The sequence below is a fragment of the Podarcis liolepis genome (genome assembly GCF_965112155.1).
Source record: "Podarcis liolepis genome assembly, chromosome: 7".
In the NCBI taxonomy this organism is placed as follows: domain Eukaryota; kingdom Metazoa; phylum Chordata; class Lepidosauria; order Squamata; family Lacertidae; genus Podarcis; species Podarcis liolepis.
The window spans coordinates 43645733-43664358 of record NC_139561.1 but is presented as its reverse complement, the minus strand read 5'-3'; the positions used below and the strand labels follow the sequence as shown (position 1 = coordinate 43664358).

General features: G+C 44.2%; 1 protein-coding gene across 3 annotated transcripts in view; it reads right to left on the bottom strand.

Annotated features, from left to right (window-relative positions):
- Positions 1-18626, bottom strand: part of LOC310711606 (thyrotropin-releasing hormone receptor-like) — a 30434-nt gene that overhangs the window by 10526 nt on the left and 1282 nt on the right. For 2 of the 3 annotated variants that reach the window (XR_014528548.1, XM_083513746.1), the window contains exons 1-3: positions 10083-10443; positions 5207-5708; positions 3327-3762 (exon numbers count right to left, since the gene is read on the bottom strand). Coding sequence is in view for 2 of the 3 variants with exons in the window: in XM_083513746.1 (XP_083369872.1) it covers positions 3327-3762; positions 5207-5667 (897 nt within the window). In the remaining variant the exon portion in view is untranslated. Of the gene's footprint in view, positions 1-3326; positions 3763-5206; positions 5709-10082; positions 10444-18626 lie in introns of those variants that run through there. The other variant, XM_083513747.1, reaches the window with a different exon arrangement.

Genomic DNA, 18626 nt, shown 5'->3' with positions numbered 1-18626 from the left:
TAGGAATGAGACAGATAGGCCATTTTTATATTGCATACATTTTCTTCGTGTTGACAAGATTTATGCAGCAAAAGTAAAATTTCTGCAACCTTGTATGTTTAATGGACATCTAAGAGCAACCTGCATTTGGCAGATGATGGATATCTGTGCAGAAATTGAGCTGTACTGAGACTGAGAACATGCCTCTATAGGTTTGAAGGTCCTTCAGGTTTGAAGGAGATGGTAGTGCTTCTCTTGCACATGATACAGATTTACTTGTGCTGCATAACTGCAAGATAACCAAAGTGTATTGTGGTCTCAGGACAGTCTTGACACTTCATTTGACTCTTGCACCTGGGTTTTAAATGCTCAATAAATGCATGAATAAATCTGATTTTTAGCTTATCGTATATTTTAATTAGTTTTGAATATTTTAAATAGTTGCTTTTACTGATAATCTCATTGTTTTATTCTTTTTGTAAATCACTTTCAGATTTATTTATTTGCAATTAAGCAGTATATCAATTTTAATAAATAGATATGAGCAAATAAAAAGGGCATGGGACAAACTCACAGAGAAGGAGAGATCCATTGTATGGCCATTTGCTATGAAATCTGGATGGAGCCTCTCTTTTCAGAGGCAGTCTATCTCACAATACTATTTGCTGGGGAGCAACAGCGAGGGAGATGCCTCTGCTGGAGAGTATCCTGAAAGCATCTTTTGGCTACTGTGGGAAGCAGCATGCTGCAAAGCACCCAGTTAAAAAATAATAATCCAAGTCAGTAGGGCTGTTTCTTATTTTCTTAGTGCCTGGGGCCCAAATGCAGCCCTTGCACCACCATTCGACCATTGCTACCTTGGAGCACTCCTTTCCTGTGTGTAAACAGGGAGAGATGGAACTGCAAGGTCTCTCCACTGGCTCACTTGGAAGACTAAGAACTTTTGGCTCCTCTTTTACAAAATGTTCCATTTCAGCTGGTCATTACAAGAGCTTTGCAGCTAAGAGCTTTGCTCCCCCCCCCCTCAACCCTCCTTTTTGTGGCTTGGAGGGAGTTGATGGAGAAACGTTAGAAGACACAGCCATTCAATGAAGCTGAATTTTGGAAGATTCAGGACAGAGAAAGGAAAGCACTTCTTCCTTCAGCGCACAGTTAAACTATGGAACACGCTCCCATGGGAGACAGTGATGGCCACCAATTTGGACAGTTCTGAATGAAAACTGGGCAAACTCATGGAGGAAGGGGTTAGTGATGGCTGCTAGCCATTAGGGCTATGCTCTGTCTCCATAGCTGGAGGCAGTAATGCTTCTGAATACCAGTTGCTGGAAACCAAAGGAGAGGAGAGTGCTGCTGCGCTCATGTTCTTGAGGGCTTCCCACAGCTATCTACCTGGCCACCATGAGAACAGGATGCTGGACTCAATGGGTCATTGGCTCGATCCAGCAGTGCTCTTCTTATGTCTCTTAAGGGCAGGGGATGCCCTATCACTGGTATCCGGAAGGCTTTTTCAACTGAAGTGTGGAATAAAAGTGCTTTAAATCCAACACATGCTTTTAGCATCATGACACCAGTTCTCTGGAATTCTCTCATTCCAAAAGTGAAGCAAGCCCCAGCATCGTGACATATTCAACGTTTGTCAAAAGCTTTTCTCCCAAGCCTTCCCAAATTAGCTGGCTTTATTTCTGTCATCTTTAATTCTCGTTGTTTATGATCTGTATTTTTTATATATATTTTTAATTTCTCTAAACCGCTCGGTGTTTCTCTGGATGTAGAGCAGTTTTACAAATCCACCAACGAACAGGTAGGAACAAGAGAAGCATTGCCCAGAGCCATCATCAGCCCTGGATTTGTGGGGTGGGAGCGGCACCGTCTATTGTGCAGCTTCACTTTAGAATTCTCTTTTCAGTCTGCCCTTTTCATACCAGGACTCTTTCCAAAGAATTAAAACAAAACAGTGTCAAAGCCATCGCCACCGTGCAATGTTGATGAAGGCTCTGAGAATGCTTCTGGCTCCTTGCTTGGCAGACGGCGGTGGTGATAATTCAATTCCATGCAAAGCCAACGTGTTGGCATGCCAAACAAGACAAATGTTGGCAAAGGGAAGGTGACACATCATATGAGTGATTCTTTAAAAAGGACTTGGATCTGCTTGGAAATTCACGTTACTATTTAGAAACCCTTCGTCCCTCCCTGCTCAGCTTGGGATTTATTTGTTTGTTAGTTGGGGAAGCAAATGCATTCTGCACATGCCCAGAAGCACATCCTGATTCCTTAGGCTCCATATAGGCCACTAACATCTTCTGATGAGACACTTTTGGTGGCCCACTGTGTCCCTGAGTTCTGGTCAGCTAATCCTGACCAAAAGTCAATTCTGCTTTCTTTCGGACATGTTTTAAAAACTGCATCGTTCGGACAGCGTTTTGGAATGTGCTGGGTTGTGTGTTTTTTTAAACCAACTGTTTTTTATTGATAAGTTATTGGTGTTTTTACTATTGCTACTTTTGTATCATGGTTTCATGCTGTACAATAGATGGGTTAAAGAGATGATTTCAGCGGGTGTATTTTGCATGACAGCTTCCTGCTGTTCTATATCCCTACCTCACCAAAGATCAGGGCCAGGCAAACTTTAGGCTTGCAAGGTTATTTATGAGTCCCTCCAACCCCCCCCCCTTTATTGCACATTCATCATGATTTGTGCTCATGATGGTATTGGAGTGGTCACATGCAATTCCACTTTCAAACCTCATTCCACCTGCAAAAGTTTTGTGCCAGACATACTGCTTGGTTTCCAGTCTGTGCAAGCCCCATAACCTTCCTTTGAAGCCCTCTAACTTCTTATCTTATAAACATTCCCGTTTATTTTACTTGTCCCACTTCTGTTGTGCTGTCATGCAAATATGCCCTTTTACAGTAGATGGCAATAATGAAGTAATTTATTTCCCTATATGAACCTATCTGGGTGCAAAGATGCTCAGTTTAAAAGGGTTTTAATTTTTGTTTTTAACTAGTTTGTTTTTCTTTTTCTTTTTCATAATCAATATTTTTAAATGTAAGCTGCCTTCGATCCCATCTTGGGAGAAAGGCAGGATATAAATATATTTAATCCATCAATCAATAACACTGGGGGAGCATCGAACAAATAAGACAGTGAAATGATGTGTGGATGGTCCAGAACAAATCTGCCACTAACACACTATGATTGTGTCGATCACAGAATACACTGCTGAGCTTTCGGACCTCTTGCCAGCACGACACTGTTCTCTCCAGTCCCCCTGAAAGGCTGAACCTGCCTGCCCATTGGCCTGAACTTGGCAGCACCTGACAATCTCCAGAGGGCTCTGCATTACCTGCTTCCTGGAGGAGACGGGCACTCTGGTTCTTGAGCCGCTGGCCTTGCTCCGGCTGGCCTCTGTGCCATTCCTCTCTTTGCCAATCCTTACTTTGCAACTCTGGTCTTGCCAGCGTTGGGTGCAGGCAGTGGGCTGGTGTGGGATGGGGCTGCGGAAGAGGACCCTCCCGATGAGACCATAGAGCACCGTGGAGAGGAGCAAAGGGGTGACGAAGAAGAGGGCGAAGTCGAGGAGGTAGATGGGTAGGTAGAGGTTGCGGGAGACCTTGTAGCCGCACTCCAGCTGCTGGCTTTTGTTGACAGCAATGTCCACCAGGAAGAACCACAGGGTGCAGTACACTGAGGTGAGGATCCAGACAAAGGTGATGATGCGCTTGGCCCGTGACACCGTGCACATCGCCTGCGCTTTCATTGGGTGGCAGATAGCAATGTACCTGGGAGAGATGAAAAGGAGGAAGTTATTTGTGAGCAAAGACATAACACTGTGCTGAAACAGCAGTGGGGAACCTCTAAGCCATGGACCTCAGGGGGCCCACCTGGCCTCCCCATTCAACTTGCCAGGTTGCTTTGACTAAGCCACACGCACTTGCCCTACATGGGATACCACTTATTGTTTAACACTGATTTGGGGCAATGTTAATTAATTGCCACTGCATAGAAACAGGCAAATCAGACCCACCCAAAGGGCATGTTTCAAGATGGAGAGAGAAGCTGATCAGGCAGCAGGCCTGCCCAGTGATGGTCCAATGCCACTGGGATGCCACTGGGGGCCAAGGACTGAGGAGATTTCACCCCTCCCATACCCAAGAATCTCCTGATGATCTCCTGATGGTCTCTGCTGACTCTCCAGAGAGGAGGAGGCGTGTCCTGCCTATCTACTTATTCTGCCCAGCAACATATCAGTGTGTGTGTGAGAGAGAGTCAGTCAGTCAGTGTATCGGAGAAAGTGAGAGTGTTAGAGATCCTAGAGATAAGATTGCTGCTAAGTGCAGCTGCAGACTCTCAGTGTAGCATTGATTTATGCTTAGAATATTCAGCTCTGTATATAGTTTTGTATCATAGTTGTAGTTACAGAATAAAAGGAAGGTATTTTACAGAGCTGCTCTCCGAGTGGTTTATACTCTGCAAGACTCTGCAAAACTCTGCTGCGCAATGACTGTATTATTGAGACAGTGAATCCGGTGCTCTTAGCTCTAAGCTGTGAGTCCACAGCACTGTGACCTGTTCCTGTGAGAAAGGAGGTCTCTGGCGGTGCTACCCAGCTCGCCTAGCCCAGTCAGGGTTGAGGTGCATGAGTCCAGTTGGTGCACTGGCTCTAGGGCGATGCTGACAAGGACCACATCTGTATGAAGTGGCAGAATGAGGATGGAAATACCCTGAATGATGGGCAGGGATGTGAAGATCTCCTGGGGGGAGAGACTGGGAGAGAAAGAAAACCTGGGAGGGGCTGTCATTTTCTCTGAGGGTGGGGATTAAGAGCTGCTTTTGCATAGAGAGAAGATTGTGTACTTGTACATTGTTTTTGCATCTTAGACTGATTTCCTCCTCCCTTACCTTTTAGGCTGCTGCTGTTCAAGGTATATCTGGGTGCACTGTTTAATTCTGTGTTGTTAACCACTCTGTGGTCCTTTGACAAAGAGTGGCATATAAATTTAAGATAGAAATAAAATAGATGGATATCCATGCTCTAGAGTCTAAATTGGGGGTGTGGAATTTGTGGTCCTCCAGATGTTGCTAGACTACAACTCCCATCATTCCTGGCCATTGGCCATGCTGGCTGGGGCTGGTGGGAGTTGGAGTCCAACACCATCTCAAGGGTAACGCATTGGATACCCCTGATCTAGTAGAATGGAGCTACTCCTAAGAATCTTTTCTTACCTTTCCACAGTGAAGGCAGTGATGGAGCAGGATGATGCATTGATGCCCAAGTACTGAAAGAAGGTGATGCCAAGACACCCGGCAAATCCATAGATCCATGTTCCTGCCAGGCTGTCAGAGATGTTGGGCAGGCCAGCAGCCACCAGAACCATCAGATCAGCCACAGCCAGGCTAACCAAGTAGCAGTTGGTGGGAGTCCTCATCTCACGGGTGGTGAGGACCACCAGCACCACCATGACGTTGCCGATGATGCCAACTCCGCAGATGCCCAACACCAGGAAGACGGAGATGACCTTGTATTCGAGAACATCCAGTGGACTATCGCTGCCTACCAGGGATATGTTGGTGGGACTGTCAAACTTGCTGCTGCTGTTCTCCATGGCCAGGGTGAAAGCAAGGAAGGTTTGGGTCAAGAGAAGCACAGAATCAGATTTCACAGAGGAAGGTCTCCTCATTCCCATTCAACTCCATCAGCACTTTCCTTTAGTCAGATAGGGACGCCCTGAATAGTAAACAGATTAGACAATTAAAAAAGGAGCTGGTCCCGTAACGGGGATTCAAATCACCAATCTTCTCATCAGCAGGCCCAAGAGGCTCAGTGTTTTAGACTACAGCGCCACCCGCAGGTATAATTAAATTAGATTCTATAATGCCACATTCACACCATACATTTAATGCACTATGTTATCACTTTAAACATTATGGCTTCCCATCACCACCCAAAAATTCCTGGGAGTTTGTTTGTTATGGGTACTGAGAGTTGTTAGCAGACCCCTATTCCCCTCTCAGAGCTGTAGTTCCCAGAGTGGCATAATATTCAATCCCTCTTCACAGGCAACTCGTTGAACTGTAGCTCCACGAGGGGAATAGAGGTCTCCTAACAACTCTCAGCACCCTTAACAAGCTACAGCTCCCAGAATTCTCTGGGGAAAGCAGTGACTGTTTAAAATGGTATCATAGGGCTTTAAATGTATAGTGTGAATGTGGCCTAAGAATTCTATTGGGGTACATGGAAGAGAATCAGACTCTGATTTTTTTTAAATATTATACTGTCTGGTGGCAACAAAATGTTCAGTAGCTCAGCACTGGGAGAAAGCAGATAATGACAGCAGTGAGTTCCAGGTGTGGTTAGTGTGTAGTTTTGCTGGTATTAGCTTAAGTTGGGGAGAGAGCAGCAGAAATGACAGCATTGCTGCTATCAGTAAAAGCACACTTGCATATTTGGTGCGTGGGGCTAGTTGTCACTGCCGTATTTCCATATTTTGGATCTACTAGCAGGTATTATGGTCCCTGTATGCTAGTTGTTTCACTTTTATATTGGTGATGTGGTATTATAATAATTGGGATTATTATTATTATGTTTATATACCACTTAATGCCAAAATAGGCCTCTAAGCAGTTTTAAAAATATATAGAAACTAATTACACAATATTCTTAAAATGCACAGTAATTAAAAATACAACATTAAATGCACAACAAAACATACCATGCCTAATTTTCACACCTCTATCATCTCCCCTCCTCCACATTTATTTTGTAAACTCTCCTCATTGTGGAGTTGCTCCATCCCCTTGGTTATTTGGCCACCCTTCTCTGCACCCTTTCCAGCCTGTTCCGGCCTGCTGATTCTGTGTGGTTGGTGCTGTTTTAGCCAGATTTCACCCGCAGCCTGAACATCAGAAAAAAGGGAATAATTCTCCCAGGGCTTAACTCCAAGTAAACATTAAAAGGATTTCACTGTTAACTAATTAACTGGCTGTTTCTTTGTTGGCATTGTCCCATGACAGGGTCTTATTGTTGGTAGTTCTGTTTATGGAATGCCCTCCCTGGAGATATGTGTTTGTCTTCCTTTTTATTAACATTCAGGAGCAATTTTAAAACATTCCCATTCACCCAAGGCTTTATGGCTAAAAGATACTATTCCAAGTAACCTTGAAACTATGTGGTGGTATGTGACTGGTTTTTTTTTAATAGATGTTCTTCACTATAATAATAATATTGTATGATTTATTACTTATTACTGGTTTCCCCAGCCACTCTGGGTGGCTTCCAACAAGAGACTGAAAATACATTAAAACATCAGTCATTAAAAACTTCCCTAAACAGGGCTGCCTTCAGATGTCTTCTAAACGTCAGATAGTTTTTTTATTTCTTTGACATCTGATGGGAGGGTGTTCCACAGGGCAGGTGCCACTACCGAGAAGGCAACTGCCAGAAGGCCCCTTGGTGATGGACCTCAGTGTCCGGGCAGAATGATGAGGCTGGAGATGCTCCTTCAAGTATACTGGAGCCGAGGCCGTTTAGGGCTTTAAAGGTCAGCACCAACACTTTGAATTGTGCTCGGAAACGTACTGGGAGCCAAGGTAGGTCTTTCAAGACCAGTGTTATGTGGTCTCAGCAGCCGCTCCCAGTGACCAGTCTAGCTGCCACATTCTGGATTAGTTGTAGTTTCCGGGTCACTGCTTTTTAAAGCTTTTAATGCTTAAAAGAATTGTATTGTTTTGCTAATTTGTTGTTTGCTAGTCTGGAAAGAGAAGATAGAAATCTGATCAGTCCATAAATAGACCTTTACCTTCATGTAAAAATGTGGTCCCCCACTGAATCAGAGGGGCCATGACTCAAATGCTGACTCTGCGATGCAGGGCTCTTAAAGGACCCCTTGCCATTCACACTTTATCAGGGCTGCCTTCTTTTTCCACCAGCTTCAATGAAAAGGAAACCTAAAGATGAGCTTTTTACTTCCAGAGTATACCCATAACAATCTCAGTGTTTGCCTTGTTATAACGAAATGCCTATTCTTGCCTTCCCACCAGCCATGACACAAACAAACCCAGGACAGCAATGAGAAGCATAGGTGAGCATGGAAGTGTTGGGGAGGCAAGAATGTGCCAAAAAATTGCCAGACATATAGTGAGCAGTGCAGCTCTTGACTGACCTAGTCAATCAGCTTGATTTTAGCAAGAGCCATCAGAGCAGGGGAACAGGCTTCTGCATACTGATTGCCCTCCTGGAGGTGCCCACTACCACCACCAGAGAATGGAAATCCTGGAGAGCCAGGGGTGAGGGGGTCCATGCTTGGTGCTCCTGAGCTGGAACATTGCAGTGCATTGATGTGTTTGCATTTAATTGAATAATGAATTGATTAAGCTGTTTAAAAAACCCTGGAAATTGACCAATTTAGAAACCTTCTGTCAGTTTACTGCCAGAAGGTTTATTAGATTTTGATGCATTCCTTCGCTCTCCCTCTCTCTTGCTCTCTCTCTCTTTCTCTCCGCTTACAGCCTCTCCTTCCCTGATACGCTGCCTTATCTGGAAGGATGCTACACTCAGTGTGTACTGAGGAGGGATTTGAACAGAGCGGCTGCTTCCCCCTGATCTTAACTAAACCTTTTTCTGCTGCTGTTGAGCATAAAGGGTGCAAAACATGGCTGAAGTCAGTAGGTAGATGCCAGCCCGTTCCCACAGGCACACCCTGGCCCTCTGGGCTTTCCCATTTGATCTAATTTTGTATCATATGTGCCCTTCCTCTGGTACCCAGGTGACCAGCCACTTCACAGATTCCTACGGCAACCTGTATTATTCTCTCCAAGTGCCCACAATGTGAGTTTTGGAGATAAAACGCCATGGCCGAGAAAGGGAGGAACAGGCACATGAATCCTCACTGAAATCAAACCATTGCCTTGTCTTCCAGCAATTTATTTATTTATTGTTAAATTTATACCCTGCCTTTCCTCCCCAAGGAGCCCAGAGTGGCCATCAGAAGGGTAGATGGACATGGAAGTGGTGGAAAGACAAGAATGGGATCAAAAGATGCCAAACATTTGGTTTCATTAACCCTATATTGGCCTAATTTGCCCAAATGGCATCCTTCCTGCTGTTGATGGATTCTTCTCTGTTCCCTTTCTCTCTTTTTTTTTGGGGGGGGGGGGGACAGCCTCATCAAGACAGGTCAACACAGCCAGCACATTGCCAAAAAGAAACATTATTTTGAAAGCTATTATTTGACCTCTGTAGATTCATTATTCCGTAAGTAATATTTGCTGTTAAACATAACATACACTCAAGGGTTGAAAAATAAACCACTCAGACATGCCTGAAAAAATATAAGGAATGGAGGGAGGGGGGGGAGGAAGGAAGGGTTTAAGCAGGAAGCCTGGGTGAGAATGCAATGTGTGTGCCACAGATCAGGTTGCAAAGTATGCAGGAAGGATGCATGCAAGGTGTCTCTCACAGGCAAAGTGTCAAAGGGGAGAATTCTAATAGGAGATTAACTCCATGGTTTGCCAAGGCATCTTAAAGGTGCAAAGCATGACAGGTTACCTTGCCGACGGAGCTTTACCTAAACATTTACTGCAAAAGTTGATGCTGCTGATCTTTGTTGGCTCTGTGTCCTGTCACCTAAAACCTGTTTGCTCCTCCTCCTCCTCCATATCATTCAAGAATCCCCAGATCTTTTCTGCTTCTTTCTCTGGGATAGGCAAACTATACCCACAATTGAGCCTGTCCCTGCGGATGCCTTTACACATTGAAATCTATAGGATCGTCTCATTTACGGAGAAGGGCTGTAGCTCAGCAGTAGAGCACCTGCACTGAATGCAGAAGGACCCAGTTTCGATCTCCAGATGGGGCTGGGAAATGCTCTCTGCTTGAAACCCTGAGAAGCTGCTACCAGTCTGTGAAGACAATGCAGAGATAGATGAACCAGTTGCCTGGCTTGGTATAAGGCAATACCTTAAATGGTCTGGTAAAGACTTTCTCCAAAGCAGACAAGTAACCACCTAGGAGATCACCCTCTTTCCTCCCTCTTTCCAAAACCTATTGCCTTGGTTTTTAAAAAAGCAAAACGAAACCGGGAACTAACTTTTCCTGCAAAACTTACCTTATTTTTTTGCATCATTCTTAGATCCTGGACGAGACTGGAGGCAACAGAGGAAGGAGAGTTAAAGGCATGCAGCGTGTCTGTCCCTCACCTCCTCTCCTCTCCGTCCTGCTTTGCCGGAGTCTCTGTATCTCCTGCCTCTTCTACAGCATCTGCCTGCCTCTCTCTTTCTCTCCCTCCCTTTTCTGTGTGGCTCATGCAGTTTTTGCTGGCAGATATAAGGGGGACCCTTCGTCAGCTGATGTAACTCCACTCTGGCAGGGCTACGGTATGAGAGGAGAGACCCTCTCTTTGTTGCTTCCCTGGGATAAATTGCAATCAGCATTGTTTAACACACAATCAGGGAGTGTAGGAAGAACGAATAAAAAAAGGGCCACCGCTCATCAGTTGTTTTTATTGCTTGCTCTGTTGGCCAAGTGAGGGATATTTTGACAGCTGTCACCAAGTGGAAAAGCACTCAAGTCCAGACAGGAGGCGTGACCAGGGGAGGGGCCTGCTGAGAGTCCTGAGGGCCAGATAGTGAAGCCTTGAGGGCCACATTCAGCCCTAGAGCCTGAGGTTCCCCACCTCCACTTTACAAAATTATCTTCATCCCCAAGTTGAGCATATGAAGCTGGTTCTGAGTCAGACCTGTGGTAAAACTAATCCAGTATTGCCTACTCTGACTGGCAGAGATTCTCCAAGGCTGATAGACTATGCTATCAGGAGCTATCATCCAAGCTGAGGGTATCAGCTTGGTGGCGCCTGCTCTTGAACCATCTCTGAGGGCAGAATTTTGTAACCACTGGTGAGTCCTGATATGTGACCTTCTCTAGGACACGCAGAGAGTGTCAGTTACATCTTCTGTGGACAATATGGGGATTCAGTGTTTTGACCTCTTTGTAGGGTCTGGCCTACACAGTTATTTCAGAATGGATGCATCTGCCAAAGGGCTTGAGTTCAGTTCCTTGTCCAGCCACAGATTCTCTCAGTGACCTTGAGCAAATTGCCTAGGCTTTGCAAAAATAGCCACTCTGGCTCTGAATACAATTCAGTGAGAAATGTGTCATTTTATGTCTTTGCCAATCATCCTTCTTAATATTTGAAAGCAAATTATATCAATTACACACAGACAGACAGAAAGAGAGAGACTCTCTTTCCCCTTCTTGCTATCAGCTCCTGGGTTATTCAAGGAGTTCCAGAGCAAATTGTTTCAAAGAGAACAGTGCCCCCCTACCCGCCTGTACTCCTGCAGATCTTGTAGTTCCCCTAAGCCTACTGAGTGCTGATACCCCTCTCTGGCAACTTGAATAAAACATTGTGGGGGCCAAAGTAAGCCCTGCCCTGCATAATCAATGAGATGATGCAGTGCACACACACCATTCAAATGGTATTGCCCATCTAATTTGTGGGGGCCCGGCCCCCTCAAATATTTTATTTACTGAAGCTCCCATGGCCCCTAGGAGTTGGCTCCTACGCTCTGGCACCTGGTTTGGCTACATAAGAATCTACATTCAGAGATTGAGTCTACTAGTGGTATATTATGGCATTCAACCCAGTGCCCTCAGATGCTTCAGACTACAACTCTCAGCAGCTGCTGCCAACATGAGCAGTGGTCAGGGATGATGGGAATTGTAGTCCAGCTATGTAGTGGGGGCCACCAAGATGGGGAACCCCTGTGTATAGGATGGTGATAGAGGTGAGCAATCAACACAGGGTGTTGTGCTCACACATACTGAATGACCTATGCACCTTTTGGAAGTACAACAGCATTCTGTGTACAACTTAGGGGTAAATTCTGTTTGTGAACTAGCCAAGAGAGGGATGGATGGAGGTATTGCTTAGCAACCAGGTGAAAATGCATGATGGTTGCTTAAGTAGCATGTGTCCAATTCGTTGAAGGAGTTTTTCTTCTATATATTTAGGTGAATGTCTCCCTGCCCCTGCTATATACAAGGCCTGAAGTAAGAAAGACCAAAGCTGAGAAGTATAATTTTAACTGAATTTTTCTTAAATCTAGCTGACCCCTTCTAAATAGAATAGAATAAATTCAAATATATCCTCAGTAAGTTGGAAAAAAATGCAGTGAAAGGGTAACATTTTGTTATATATGGTAGACATGCAAAGTGATATCTAAATTTTGGACTGAAATCTTTGATGATATTTATAAAATTGCTAACTAAAATCTTCAATCTAAACCACAATTATCTTTATTGATAATATTTGATAACTCAGGACAGAATATAGTTTTTAACAGCCTTATTATTTTCTTGGTAACAACAGCTAGATTGGTAATAGCAAAACATTGGAAAACTTCTCATTTTAATTTATTTAAATTTTGGTGCCAAGAAGTTTGGCAGATTTCCCTCATGGGAAATTTATTCGATAAAATGAAAGCACAAAGTAAAGATCCATAAGTTGACAAATGTCATGTTGTGTGGTATAAATGTATTAAATATGTGTCTATGTCAAAAAAAAGTCTTCACAATCCAGCTCTGTAAACCCATGAAACATTTTGGACAACTACACTTGGGAACCTGGAAATTTGAATAATAATGAAATGGACTTACATGCCAAAATGTAATGTCTCAAACTTTACAACTCCTTTCCCTAGGTCTATCTATGTTATTGTTAATGATGTTGTGTGTTTTAATTGTTACACATGCGCGCACACACACAAATATATGAGAAAGACAAAACTTCTCTGTTTATTTCTCCACATATTATACACTGATCTTGTTTAGTTTTCCTCCGTAAAGTGTTATCAGGATTTCTCTCTCAGGAGAAATTGCTTACATTATTGCAAGCAGTGTGGAACATTAATTCAACAGTCACAGTTCAATGGCAACACAACAAGAGATTTGGAGACTGCATAGACTCTCCACATTTCATTTTCCACAGGAACAAATATTTACACTGCATAAGTGTAAGTATACAAGTAAGATACACCCCCATATTTATTTCTGGACACTACTTTTTGGTACACAAAAAGTGAACAAGGAATTGTGGGATTCCTTAGCCAGAAAATGAAGTTATTGCTTTCTGGGAATGATCCTGGCTCAACAACCGTGGGAACAGCCTGCTATCTTACTTTCACCTTAAGTGGTTCAAATGATATTGTAAAGCAGTGGTACCTGGTACTTTGGGGAAGAGCTGAAGCTCAGGACTGCAGCACATTTTTGCATACAGAAGGTCCCAGGTTCAGTCCCTGATGTCATCTTCAGGCAAGTCTGGGAATTTCCCTTGCCTGAAACCCTGGAGAGCTGCTGCCAGTCAGTGTAGACATTACTGGGCTAGATGGACCAACAGTCTGAATATAAGGCAAAGTTCCCTTTGGGTGGAACCTCCTAGGAGACACAAGTCACTGGTGGTGGGTGGAGCCAGAGGCAAAAGTGGGTGTGGCCAGCATGATGACCATGACTCTTACCTTTGTACAGTAGGCTACATTCCAACCATGTCAAAGTCAGAGGTTTCTAAAGACACGCCTGTCTCTCTATCCACCTTCCATCCAGGCAAGCAAGAGGCATCCTCACAGTTCAAGAACTCATCCCAGCCAGGCAAATGCACTCAAGCAGTGCTGGTACAAAGGGTGTGGACTGGCCAAACTTCTGAGGGCAAGACAGAGGTTCATATTTGGCTCTCAGGTCTGAGGTTGCCAATCCCTGCGCTATGGAAAACACCACCTATGGGAAATAAGAAGCCTGCTTTAAACCAGTGGCTGCTTTCTACAGGTTGGGGTGGGCTTGAACCCCAACTCCTCTCAGCCCCAGCCAGCATGCCCAATCGCCAAAGATGGCAGAAGCTGTCATCCAACAACATCAGGAGGGTGACAGGTTGCTCACCCCTGGTTTAAGCTCTGGTGATTCTTCCCAGGTTTAGCTCTGAGAGCAGCATGGGGTGGTGGCTGAGGAAAGGGGAGTCTCGTGCTTTCATCCACACCTTGTTGTTAGGGCCCACAAAGCAGAGGGGGTTTCAACCTGTCAGAAGACCCAAGACCAAGAAGTTGATTTTGTATTTCTGCAGCAGCCAAAGGAGCAGGAAAGACTCGACTGTTGTTCTGGGTAATAGTTTGAGCTGAGAGGTACTGAGGCAATTCTGCCTTGGGAGATTGGAAGGGAAGATTTCTGTGGATTAACATAAAATCAGAGCAGAGCTGAGGTGGCAGTGAGGGTGACTCACTTGCAGGCCTATTATGAGGGGGTGGAGGGGGGGGGAGAGAAGAGATTTTGTCTGCTTCCATGGTGGATCACTCATCATCAAGCATCCCCCACCTCACCTCTGTCTCTGTGCAGTTTTCCCAGCAAGCAGCCCAGTCCTCAAACCATTAAGCCACAGCCATTTCATCTGCTCTGCCAAAGGTTTCAGAGATGCCTTAGTATGGTTTTACACTGGGCACCAGTCCTACCACTAGGCAGGGTCCTTTCTATTGTGCATTCATGTTTATTTGACTTGAAGATTGTGTTGGGATGGCTATATGCCATTCTATTTCCAATACGGTTTTGGCTGAAAACACATTTGTGTGGACATATGTTTCATTTTCAACCAGTGTGTGTCCCATAGCTTCCCACTGAAATACTGTCACTTTTAAAACCACAAAGGTTTCAGTTTTTGTTTTTTGTCCTGCTTCTGTTGTACTATAGTGCATGAGTGCTCCCTCAGGGGGCAATAACGAGTTAACATGATGTGTGGACAGTCCAGTACAGTGGTACCTTGGGTTACATACACTTCAGGTTACATACACTTCAGGTTACACACTCCGCTAACCCAGAAATAGTGTTTCAGGCTAAAAACTTTGCTTCAGGATGAGAACAGAAATCGGGCTCTAGCGGCGCGGCAACAGCAGGAGGCCCCATTAGCTAAAGTGGTGCTTCAGGTTAAGAACAGTTTCAGGTTAAGTACGGACCTCCGGAACGAATTAAGTACTTAACCCGAGGTACCACTGTATAAGTAAATGACTTTTGCGTCAGTGGCATGTTTCAGAATACACACACACACACACACACACACACACACACACACACACACCACAAGTCTCAAGGGGCCCTGAGGCAGCTACCTCAGCTGGCAGATACAGGGGAACTGGGATCAGCAGCAAATAATAGATCCACACTGTAATTTTTAAGCACATCCAGTGCACATTTAAAGCACATGACCTCCCTCAAAGAATCCTGGGAGCTGTAGTTTCCTCCTCACTGAGCTAAAATTCCCTGCATCCTTAGCAAACTATAGTCCCTAGGGTTCTTTGAAGGAAGCCATGTGCTTTAAATGTATGGCAAAGATCTTCCCAAAGTGTTGGGGGGACAGAGCTGGGTGTGTCACGTGGCCTGGCCACTGTGCCCTCTAAGCTAGCCTGATGTCAGGTGTGATGTAGGGTGCTGTCCTGTCACCGGTGCTGAAGTAAGACGGAACTGCCAGTTCAGTTAGTTTCTCTGCTTGGAATAGGAGGGGTGCTAGATCTGCTTTTGCTTAGGCCTCAGCAATGTTTCCAGATGGCTCTCCTTTGTCGGAAGCAAAGGTTTATTAGGCAAAGTCACTGGTATCACTCAGATTCCTATGAGGAGCTATACAAGCAGGGCTTGAAGACAGCAGTCCTCGCCTGTGGTAGAAAGGCCATAGCTCAACAACAGAGTATCTGCTTTGCATGCAGAAGGTCCCAGCTTCAATCCCTGGCATTTCCAGGTAGTCTATTAATACTGCTATTATTACTGCTACTAGGAAGACTTCTTTTTTCAAAAAGCCCTTCGACCATAAGGTCCAAGGGCAGGTTATAGTAATATAAAAATACAACTTTAAAACCAGTGAAAAGTATTTCTGTTGTGGTCTGTGGGAAAACTCAGCAACATAAGATTGAGTTCAAGCATACCTTGTTAAATCTCCGGGAAATACTCAAGACTTTGCAGTATCCAGTCTTCTGAAACTGGTGTAAAATCAACATTCGTCTCAGGGTTGGTTTGTTTTAAGAATAAGAAGTGCCTTGATTGACTTCAGTGATGAATTTGGCTCTGTTTGTCTACATATTTCACTAACAAATTCATAATCTCGCCTCCCTGCTCTTGTACCTCATTTCATGCTCATCAAACCGCTGAAATGGCACTGCCATCCCAACCCCAGACACATTTGGGCTTGACTTCTAATGTATAATACTTTATTCAAAATGCTCATTTCAGCTTTCCTTGGTGAGTCAGGAAGAGGGGCCTGTAGGTAATTCTCAGCAGGCTGCCTTTGATTTATGGTTGATTCATTCAGTTTTAAGATTCTGCCTCTCTCAAGATGTACAGTAAGCTCCCCTCATGTGGGAAAAACCTGCATTCAGGGGTGGCCTCAATAACCCAGAATGTATTATTCTGCTTTAATAAATCTGAATTAAATGTTACCTAATAATTTTGTGGTCTCAGCTGATTTGGGAGAATGACTAGATCACAACAACCTTCCAGACGCTCTTGGTTCCTAATATTGGCAGAGGGGCCTTCTTGATAGTTCCTCCTCCCTCAGAAGATCGGGAGGTGGCGGCTTGAGAGGGGGCATTCTCTATGGCAGCTCCTAAATTGCAGAACTCCCTCCCCACAGAGGTGTGTCTGGCACTTTCTTTACACAGCTTTGGGTGAGTGCTGAAGACACACCTCTTTTGACACCCAAGATGTATATTTTTAGGACCCATCTTATTTCCGTAATCTTAAATTGTTCCAAACTGTTTTTTAATATTGTGTTTTAATGGCTGCAACTCGCCCTAGGCCCTTAGGATAAAGAGCATCATCATCGTTGTCATCATGTTTATTTGTATGCCACAAAATTGTGCCCAAAGTGGCTTGCAATGTTATCAAATAAATGAAGTATGACACTTCAAGAAACATATTGGAAACAATTGGATATAATATCATAAGGAAAAACAAAGAAAGCATTTGTATGACATGATACAAGCAGTCTCACCTAATTTAACAGTGTAAACTAAACAGATGGGAGAATAACAACAACACAAAACATTGACTAGTAGTATGGAAGATATCACCATGCTCCAGACAATACACCTGGATCCACACAACTACAAACACCCACACCTTGGCTCTTACCTGGAGGGGCCCTATGTCCACCCTTGTTGTGGGCTGTCACACCACTTGGCAGCCAATAACTTTCCTTCCACACTCTTCCACCAAGCAATAAACATTTGTCTAGGCTGGGGGACATAAACAAGTTCTTTGGGTAGTGCCCTCACCCTCACCATGACCCCTGAAGTTAAAAATCCGAATAAGAGAAGCCCCTTTGGTATCACTCCTGTGGGGCTGACCCACCAAGGACCCACCGCCAGCGACCTGTCATGCTGCCATAGTCTGCCATATTGTTTCCTACTCATGTGAGTATTTACCAATATGAATACAGAGATAATACTTATTAAACACACAATCAAAATATGCAGATTTACTTATTTCTGCAGTGAGGAATAGCTCAGCAATTAGCTCAGCAATTAGCTACATTAAACTGTCAGTATCAATCACTTCAGTTTGGGGAAATTAGCTAAATGACTCTGACCATGACTAAATCAACATATGTGCAATATGCCCACAAAAAGAGGTGGAGGAAGGGCAAGTCCATAAAGCAGAAATGTGAAATAAGAAGGAAACCAGAGGGGCAAGGCAGGGGTACGGTTTAGGAGGAAACATATGTCCAGCACAGCTCTAAGAGAGACTCTAGCCTGGTTTGTTCTTATCAGGCAGTTTCCAACAACAGATCTAAAACTCTCTCTCACACACACATATATACACACAGATAGGAATTTACCCCTTATTAACATTTTTAACAGTGACTATTGAAAAAGTAAAACTTAACTTAGTTGTGTTGATAACACAAACATCCTGGCATTGGTACACCAATTAACACAAGTATTGCAGGGGGTAAATCCATGGTAGTGGTTCAATCCACAAGTGAACTGAACCTCCAGCAGTTTCAAGCTGCAGTCTATGAAATTCCTTTGTTCCAGTATCCCTTAAAGTCATTACAGAAAGTTCTGGGATGTGGAAATGCTCCCCTGCTGGCTTTTGAATGTTTGGCCATTTATGATGTCAGATTTGTATACATTTGTCCTTTTGCTTAAGAGACAAAAGGCTGCAAGTGCTCAGCTATGCATTGTTGTTGGGTGTGAGCTCCCTCTTCTGTTGCATTTGGCAATTGCATTTCCCAGTTACAACTTTTCCTCCTTAGTTCCAACCTGCTTTTGATTATCTCCATCTTAAGGTTTTGAGTCAGTTTATAATTGCTTGTTTATAGATCTATATCAATTGTGGGAAGCCTTTGATCCTCCACATGTTGCTGAACTGCAACTCCCATCATCCCTGGCTATGCTTGCTGGGTGTGATGGGAGTTGTAGTTCAGCAACACCTGAGGGCAAAAGGTTCCCCACATCTGATCACTATTGTTATTTATTAACCTATTACATTTACAGCCCACCTTTCATCCAAGGAGATCAAGGTGATACACATGGTTCTCATTTTATCCTCACAACAACAGGCTGAGAGACAGTGACTGGTCAAAGGTCACCCAGCAAGCTTCACGGCTGAGTGAGGATCTGA